Raw genomic sequence first — 10,000 nt, forward strand, 5'->3', positions numbered from 1 at the left:
CTGGACTCCTGTTCTGATGTGCACGTGTTGCTCAGTAAAAAAAAAGAAGAAATCCCTGCACACCCTCAGGAGATCCCTCTGTTGCCCTGACCGTACACTTGCTTAAGTGTGTACCGTCACATCGGTGTGACGGGAATGTTTAGGGCAGTGAAAGTTCCATAGAATTCTGGGCGTCATACAACACAATTTGGAATTTTAGGTGCTGTTTCCACGTAGCAGGATATTTTTTTTAGCAGGGTATATTTGTCTCCTGTTGAGGTGTAAACGCAACATGTGGATAAAAATAAATCCTCCATTGTAACAAATGCGTTTCAGCCCCCTAAACAGGATATTTTTTCTCCTGCTTTTTATACCAGGATTTTAAATATCTGCTACGTGGAAACGGAAGGCCAAAACCAATGCAAAACCAATGCAACTAGGAGAAAATAATATCCACATATAAAAAATATCCAGCTACGTGGAAACAGCACCTTAGACTCTTGCATTGTTATAGAACACATTATTTTTATAGAATGTTCAAAAAGCCACACTCTCTGTACGTACTTAAAGGGACAGTTTGGTTAATTTCAACATGCAGTTGTATTGCTCACGCTACCCTTGACTTGTCAGTACCTGGTGATGCCACATTTTTCAGCTCAGCCCTTTCCGAGATATGAGCAATTCTAATGGGGGCAGCGTTTGTTTACATTTTTAAAAAATGAAACATAGGCCAACTCCAAATATTTTCCCAAAAGGTACTGCTGTTTGCTAGTTGTCTGCTGATGTTTTAAAAACCTTTTGGATGTTTTTGGGAATATTTTTTTTTTTTTTTAAATGAAATGTAAACAAAGAGCTGCCCCCATTACCATGACCAGGATCTCGGAAACGGCTAAAGAAGAAGAAAATAAAATCTCAGGCACTGACAAGTCCAGGGTAGTGTGAGCATTACAAATGCATGTTGAAATTGACCAAACTGTCCCTTTAACTGTACGTACAACAGTACACTCTATGTGCACTTCTGTTCTCCACTCATCCATGTTGACGCTCTGCATGCCTTATTACAGTTGATACAATCTGACTTTCTACACAAACAATGTGCGTCATTTGATTTTAATCGTGTCATATTGGAATGTCTGTTGGGCTTTCCTCGGATTCACTTAGTGCCCTGTTGGACAAGGGGGTTGGTTTCTGACAGAAAAACTTGTCCCGATCAACTCACGCATACACACATGCACGCACACAAACAGGCATACACACACACTCTCTCTCTCTCTCTCTCTCTCTCTCTCTCTCTCTCTCTTGCTCTCTCTCTCTCTCCCTCTCTCTCTCTCTCTCTCTCTCTCTCTCTCTCTCACACACACACACACACACACACACACACACACACACACACACACACACACACACACACATAGACGGTGGGCTAGATTTCGTAGCTCCTTTAGAAAGCGAGTTTCGTTCTCACTCTCGAGTGGCAACTTGATTTTTCTAATATGACCTCCTGACAATATGTAAAGCAATATTCTGGCTGTTGCCACCCTTAAAAGTTGCACGTTGATATTAAAAAGTAATGAAAATAAAAAAGACTGGGGATGACATCACACTATGCACAATCAATGGGAAATCTCCGCCCATCATAGTTGAAAAGGGAATATTTATCCGCATATCGGGCTTTTTTCATAGGCAGATAATTCACCTAATCATTGAAACAAGGTAGGCATTTCATTCCTGACCATTTTCCTGTTACTGGAAAAAATAACACAGCTTGCATTTCTTTACTGACACGTAGTTTTTTTGACGAATTGATCTACCCCAGTCACCTCATTGCTCTATTGCTTTGAGGGAACAGACCTGTCCTCTTTTTGACATTTATCTCTCGTTGCCCAATGATGGTCAGACAGTCGAACACTAACAGCGAAAAAGAGCACTTCTGAAAGTTTGAGAAAAATATATTTTTTTGCATGTACACAACAAGTGAGCCCACTTACCCCCCAACTTGTAACTTTTTGCCATGAAATCTGACGGTTCCGGGTAGCATGCACGCGCTAGCTGTATTCTGCCTCGTTGACTTTGCATTGACGTGACGTCACTCGGTCGGCTAGTTTTTGTTGTCATTTTTATAAATCAATGTGCAAGTTTTGAGGATGGCAACAGCCAAAATATTGATTAATGGGTTGTCAGGGGGTTATATAAGCAAAAATAAAGTTGCCACTCGTTAACACCAACGAACTGACAAGATATGAGACTGGGCCCACCACCTAACACACATATTCATGTACTCTATGTTTGTCAGCTGATATGAGTCTTCAGGAGACATGACTAAACATGCAGCAGAATGCAACTCAGGAATTCTCTCTCTCACTCATTCCTCCCTGTTTCTCTGTTCCTCTCTCCTTCTCTCTCTCATTTCTCTCCCTCTCTCATTCTCTCTCTCCTGCCACTCTCACCCTCTTTCCCCTTTTCTTTCCCTCTCCCTTCGTGTTTTTCTTGTCCTTCATCTGTTTTTGTCCTGAACGAGTTCCACACCACAAGTGTGTTTTTGTCCTTAACCAGCCCTACACCCTAGCTGAGCTTTTCTGTATTCTTTGTGTATGAGCTACAGTATTAATGTATGTATGTCAAAGGAGGTTAGTTGTAGGCACTACTATGACTGCTAAGCGAATCCCCCTTTCTTCTTTTCTTGAGAGACTTTTTCAATTTTATGAATGTATTACTTTCATTGTGTCTTTTTTTTGTTAAATCAAGTCATTCAAATCCATTTGACTCTGACATGAAACCATGTATCTTCCATCTTCATCAGAGGGTCAGACCGGTGTGGACACGTGACCCTCTGAGGGAGACAGAAGTTATACCACCGAAACTTGTCAGGATAAAAAGGATAAAAATATTTACACGTCTGAAGCAACTGAAAATCAGTGCCTTGACTGACTCAGTTTTATTTCTGATATGATCATCAGAGGGTACTGTATATGTATGTGTAGAGTGGCCCTGTTAGCCCAGTCCCTCTTCACTTGGTGACATGTGAAGGTCTTAATTGGCCCAAGATACACATACAACCGGGGTACAGGAAGTCGGTCGGTTGGTGACATGATTCAAATAATTCTAGGCAGCGGCTTTCTATTTGCTAGACAAGCAAAGATCAAGTAGAAATACATTTCGTATACCGGTACCTTTAACACACTTTCAGTGTTCTACTACGGCCACTTCCTGGAACCATACTGCCGTACAAAGGCAAAGTGCAGTAACTACATACCATGTCAAAATTGAGTTTAGACTGAAAATAGTCTTCATCACACCTTCTTTATCTTGTGACAAAGCCTTATGGTCCAAATGTGCCCCGTTTTAGAGATATTGCTGTCAGAATATCAAACCTACCGTAATACCAAGGCATTTCTCTCAGTTTCAATGGTGGCATAGTTACTGCACTTTGACTTTGTAGGGCAGTATAGTGGAACTATGTCAATGGCGATCTATGTGTCAAAGACTCCATGAACCGGCATTGTTGTGTAAAATAGAACACTGAGTTCATGTGCTTTTTTGTTGTTGTTTACAAATTAAAGATGGCGGACCAGAGTGAGACTCGGGCCAGTTTTTTTACTAAAACGATTATAGACTAGTTCATCAGCTACAGCAAGCAAATGAATTAGGAAGTCAAAAGGTAAAAATGCTGCTTATTTTCTGACACATGAGTCATTTACCCAGACTGTCTGAACATACTGAATGCCGTTTTTTGATTTCAATTTAGCGGTTGCCATGGTGAGAGTAGAGCCAGTTGTCACTCGTTTATAAAAATGTTCTACGAGTTTTCCAGTGGTAAATACCAGAAGCAGTGGCGTTCATGTGTGCTTCGAATATCGCCGTTTGGTATTTATGATAATAACTACGAGACCACATGAACGCAAAATGACTTCCATAGCTCTGCATGTACTGTACAGTCAGCTATTGGGTACACCTTGTTAGAACTAGAGCTAGACCCACTTTTGCCATAAGAACTGCCTTTACCGCCTGCAACAATAAACACGGGTAGGCTGAGGCACTGCAACAATGCTCAGTTGATAGCAAGGGCCCCTCAGTGTGACATGAAAAATACTCCAGTTAGGTCAGGAAGGGTGTCACGTCAATTACTCCAGGCCTTGAGGGTGCGTGGGTTCTGGGTATTGTAGAACACAGTAGGAAGAAGAGAACTCGCACACCAAGGGTTGCCGATGCAGGAAAGGTGTTTTAATCCATCAACTTAAACAAAAAATAAAATAAAGTGCTACCAAGTGGGGGTGCAAATGAAGGTCTGAGGACCGAAACGTTTGCACCCCCACTTGGTAGCACTTTATTTTATTTTTTGTTTAAGTTGATGGATTAAAACACCTTTCCTGCATCGGCACACCCCGGTGTGCAAGTTCTCTTCTTCCTCCTGTGTTCATGAAAAATACTGCCCAATCATTATATAACTAGCCTGAACCGTAGATACAAAGCAGGATGGATGCATGTTTTGATGTTATTGACCCGACTATCCAAGTATTGCAGCATAAACCAAGACTCATCAGACCAGGCAACTTTTTCCAATCGTCTATCCAATTTTTGGTGAGCCTGTGTGAATTGTAGCCCCAGTTTTCTGTTCTTAGCTGACAGGAGTGTGGTCTTCTGCTGCTGCTGTAGCCTTTCTGCCTTAAGGCTCTACATGCTGTGGGCTCAGAGATGCTCATCTGCATACCTTGGTTTTAACATTATGATTGGTTGTGATGAATGGTTAATTGAGTTACTGTTGCCCAATCTGATGCTCAGTTTTAACTGCAGCGGTTCGTCTTGACCATGTCTACATAATTCAGGTAAATTGGGCCACTTTCCTACGTAAATGCATTGAATTGCTGCAATGTGATTGGTTTGATTAGAAATTTGCGTCAGTGGGCGGTTGGATAGGCGTGCCTAATGATAAAGTGGCCAGTGAGTGTATGTACAGTACGTTCTGATTCACACATGATGATTAAAAATGAAGAACTTCTTTTAAGGCCCAAAGGGACGTCCAGTTGCCTAAAACTACAGTCTTTTGACTTAGATGAATAAGAATCTCACAGTCAGTGAGGTGTGTGTGTGTGTGTGTGTGTGTGTGTGTGTGTGTGTGTGTGTGTGTGTGTGTGTGTGTGTGTGTGTGTGTGTGTGTGTGTGTGTGTGTGTGTACAGTAAGCGTGTGTGTGTGTGTGTGTGTGTGTGTGTGTGTGTGTGTGTGTGTGTGTGTGTGTGTGTGTGTGTGTGTGTGTGTGTGTGTGTGTGTGTGCATGTGTACAGTTAGCGTGCGTGTGTGTGTGTGTGTGTGTGTATGTCCTACCGATAAAGGGGATGGTTGCTAAGCAATCATCAGCCGCAGGCGAGGTCCCAGCGCTCGTGTGCAGGGGGGCTGAGGCTGACTCGTTGCCATGGCGTGCATCGGCAGCTGATTGGTCAGCACTGGCGAGGGCGGGGCCAAGTCCGAGGGCCACGTCTGATAGCTGCAGAGCCTCCATCGTGGCCTCTGATAGGTGGAGATGCAGGGCGTGGTGCGGCTTGCGGCCACCAGGGGGCTTCTGCCGCATCACCACCTCAGGCTCCGGCTCTTCCTGGCCTGCTGGCTGCTGATTGGAGGGCTGGCCCTCGACGGGCAGGTCTGAGAAGACGGGGTCTGGTGATTGGTCTGGAGGAGGCACGGGCTCTGCTGATTGGTCGAGAATAGGGACGGGCTCCGGCGATTGGTCAAGGGGAGGGCTCCAGGTGAAAGGGGCGTGGCTAAAGGAACGCTGCTGCAGAAGCCGACCGGTCTTGCGGTGGAATGACGGGCTGTAGCTACGGTAACCCTGAGAATCCGACCACAGGACCAAGGGGGCCGGCCTCTGCAGCGGAGGGGTGTGGTCTGGGGTTACCATGGTGACGGAGGCAATGGTCTGTTGAGTGCGTGACTCCGGAGTGTGTCTGTTTTGCTGTGTGTGCTGGGGTGTGTGTTGGGATGTGTACTGGGGTGTGTGTGTGTTTTGGGGGGTGTTTCCATAAATTTGCGGTGGGGATTGGGGTGTGTGCTGGGGCGTGTGTGTGTGTTGAGATGTGTGTCTGTAGTATTGTGGAGGGGACTTGGGTGTGTTTTGAGTTCCATACTGTTGCTGTCCGTAATACTGCGGTGTGTGTTGAGGTGTGTGTGCGGGTGTGTGTTGGGGTGTGTGTTGGGTCGCTTGTCCGTAATACTGTGGTGTGTGTTCTGGGGTCTGCTGCGGTGAGTGTTTGTACGCTGGTGTGTGCGTGTGCTGAAACTGAAGTGCTGTCCCTCTGTAGGCGGGGTTTGGGAGACTCTCTCGCCTGTCATTGGAAGAGGAGGCCGCCCAGGGCGGGGCCTGCCAGTCCCGGCTGTCCAATGGACGGCGAGTTTCCCTGCGATAGGCGGAGGACGACAGCAGCAGCGACTCTGAGCGCGAGCGTACCGGCCACACCCCCTCCGGTTCTATGGACCAATCAGGGCTGCCGTGGCCGTAGTCGTAGTCGTAGCCCGGCTGCTGCAATGCATCCTCGGACCTGCTGTAGCTCCGCCCACAGCGTCCGTCGGCCAACCTGTCTGTGGAGGCACTGCGGCGTCGAGGAGAGGGAGGTGTGGTCGGGGGGTAGTGGGGTGGTGTGTGTGTGGGTGCGTGTGTGTGTGTGTGTTGCGGTACATGTGTGTGTAGTGCCAGGCGATCGTGGGAGGCACTGCGGTGTCGGGGGGGTCTGCGTCTGGGAGCGGGGGGGGTGGTTGGGGGGCGCAGGCCACGTTGTGAGTGTGTGTTTGCGTGTGTGTGGGGGCGCGTGTGTGCGTTTGTCTGGCTGTAGTACCAGTCACTCAGGGCCTGCGCTGTCGCCGCTGAGCCGCCACTGGAGGGCGGAGACCACATCTGGTTACTATGGCGACGGTGGGTGTGGCCGGAAGAGGAAGAGGAGCATCTGGCCAATCCGACGCCGCCCTCGGTCCAGTTGTCCAATGGGGACACGGGGCTCCGTCTGCTGTCCAATGGGGACGTGGGGCTTGGCCGGCGGCTCCACCAATCCTGCGACGTCTGGCCGGAGTAGACGGGGCTGTTGGGGGCGTTGCTACGGTAACATGGTGGAGGTGGTGCCGGGATGCACTCAGCTCCTCCCACATACGGCACGGTACCCCTCAAGGCATCATGGGAAAAGGCCTGACAGAGAGAGAGGGGGGGGGGGGATTTGAAGCATACACTCAGTTTGATGCCTAGCATTTTACACATTATCCAAATGCAGAAGCATAAAGCATTTCCAGAAGCATACAGATCGGAAGACTACAACATGTATATTGAGAGAGACTAAGACAGCACAAAACCACACTGGACAAAGTATACTCAGTACAACCAAATCAGTGGGAACTGATTTTTAGTGGATGCAAGTTCTTTAGTTGTGGGCAGCTGTGGCCTAGTGGTTAGAGAGTTGGTCTTTTAATCTAGGGCTTGCCGGTTCGAATCCCCCCTGATCTCTCCCTACATCTCAATCCATGGCTGAAATGCCCTTGAGCGAGGCACCTAACCCCACATTGCTCCAGAGACTGTAACCAATACCTTGAAAAATAATAGTTGTAAGTTGTTTCGAATAAAAAGTAAAGCGTCAGCTAAGTGTAATGTAATGTAATAATGTAATGTAACTCATACATTTTGGAACAATTGGAATAACCTAAATTAATCAAACTAGGAAGAAATAATTAGTAATTCAACATGAAGATGTCTGGATCATTATTTTCCAATGGCCAATCTGACCAAAACAAGGACCAAAATTACAAACTCTGGAGAGCTCCAGTCAAACTCCTGTAGTGGTTTCTGTATTATGTATTATATTTCTGTATAATTACAGATCCTCTTGTACTCTGGTCCTCTTTTACTACATGTTTTATGTCGCATCTTGACGCAAAACGATAGGTGGCATGCAACTGCCACTGAAACACTGCTCGTCACAGTGGCAGCCTTTTGCTTCATGATGTGACGCAATGGGAATTCCTTTGCCTTTTGCATCATAATGTGAAACAAACAGGGAGCCTTAAGCACTATATGTTGCTGACCAGTGTCAACGCCAGTGTCAAGAGTAGATGTCAATCCCGGACTCAGAATGGAAAATCCCTGGCACAAATCTGACCTAACCATCTGATCATAATGATCAGGGGTGTAGTGGGCACGGTACGCGGGGGAACGCAGTCCACCAACTTCTCCTGAATTGAGATTTAAAACACATCTTCTGCCCATGTTTGAATACAAAAAGGAATGATCACATAGCAGTATTGCAGGTGATTGACCAATCGGATGGAAATGGAGAAGCAATGACGGTAGATTAATTACAGTTGGGTGGTTTGACATAAATTGCCTGATTATTTGATGACGTTAAAAATCGCGTACCCCCACTACAAAAATCCTCACTACACCACTGATAATGATCACTGTAGACCAGTTGGCCAGTGAAGTGATCTGTGTTGGAAGGAAACTATGGCAGGATTTAAACTTTCTAAACCTGGATTTGTCATCTCTGGTCCACATACTGTATGAAGAGCTGGGTGCGAGACAACAAAACAGAGGCGGCCAAAGTAAAAGTAGATGTAAAACACAAAGCCTGCCATAATTTCCTTCCAACACAAGTACCTTCACTGAGCAACTGATTAACAGTTACCACAGAGCAATGTTCTTGATTCGGCATTGGTTGGATCAAATGTAGCCTTTTTCAGTAACAATGTAGCCTCCTCATTAGGTTCAATGGCATGACTGGTGTATCCGCTATGTAATATGTGCTAGTGTTGGACTTACATCCTAAAATTTACTTCTACTTTACTTTGGCCACCTCTGCAAAACAACGCATGTGAGGACAGAATTAAAGTGATGATACACAGGGCAACTGTTTTGGTCAATGTGTCTGGGCAACAATATTTTAAGATGTTGTTTCTTGGACCATTTATCGCGAGAACACTTGTATCAATAGAACTTGGATCAGCAGGCGGGTTTGAGATTCCACAGAATTCCATTGTTGTAGAATTTTAGTGAGCATTAAGTGGTTTTAATCATTCTATCAGAACCAATCATGTTGTTGTCCAGCAACACTGCCAAAAATGTTGCCCTGCGTAGCCTTGCCTTTACAGTAGGTCGTAGTGTCACAACATGGCAGAAAATTTTGAATAACTCTAGATAAGACAAAGGACAACATGTTACAGTTAATTCCTGCCATACACAGAGATTTCCTACCAGTTTCAACATTCAAACGTTTGGAATGACATTTGGAGTATGCTAAGACACTTAAAAAGATGTAAACAAACTCATGCCCCCATTTGAATGGCCAGGATCTTGGAAAGCTCTTTAGAGGGATAAATGCTGAGCACTCTCCAAGGATGAGCCAGTAAACTCCAATATGCTGCTCTTGAAGTCAATAGACAAATGTCATTTCTTCATATATTTGGTGCCCACTGGGGCCTACTTCAGGCACCTCTTTATATGAGACAAGAAGGTGTAAAGTTCAATACATTTAAAAACCCTCTACTATTTTAGACTATGCCCCAGTTTATAATAAACTGTTTTTAACTTATTGAACTTTAAACCTCCTTGTCTCATATGCAAGAGTTGCCTGAAGTAGCCTAGGCCCAGAGGCCACCAGGTATATGAAAAAAGCTGCATCGTCAGGTACTGACAAGTCATACAACTCCATGTTGAAATTGGCAGGAATTCTTTCGTTATGTCACCTAAGTGATAGTCGAAACTGAAAGAGTGTCCTTTCTCGTCCGAAACATGATTTCAGCGGTTCAACTGGTAAGTGTCTGCAGTATCATTTCCCTTTTGCTAGGCTAAAACAATGTGACAGAAACATGTCTCATGCAGCCTTGCCAATTCAACGTTGTTCAGTTATGAAATAATGCTTCCATTTTAGAGTTGAGGTTTGCAAGCAAATGCAACTGAGCATACATACACTCACAGGACAAATGCACGCAAACACACAATCAGATAGGCCTACATAAACGCATGCACACCTCACCCCCACACACTCAAATGCATAC

At 45.4% G+C, this 10,000-nt stretch overlaps 1 protein-coding gene across 1 annotated transcript in view; it reads right to left on the reverse strand.

Annotated features, from left to right (window-relative positions):
* Positions 1-10,000, reverse strand: part of LOC134466757 (rho GTPase-activating protein 23-like) — a 50,324-nt gene that overhangs the window by 17,873 nt on the left and 22,451 nt on the right. Inside the window, exon 7 of the mRNA XM_063220629.1 lies at positions 5,300-7,145. Within this exon, the coding sequence (XP_063076699.1) occupies positions 5,300-7,145 (1,846 nt within the window). The remainder of the gene's footprint in view (positions 1-5,299; positions 7,146-10,000) is intronic.

Source organism: Engraulis encrasicolus, chromosome 17 (assembly GCF_034702125.1).
Source record: "Engraulis encrasicolus isolate BLACKSEA-1 chromosome 17, IST_EnEncr_1.0, whole genome shotgun sequence".
In the NCBI taxonomy this organism is placed as follows: Eukaryota; Metazoa; Chordata; class Actinopteri; order Clupeiformes; family Engraulidae; genus Engraulis; species Engraulis encrasicolus.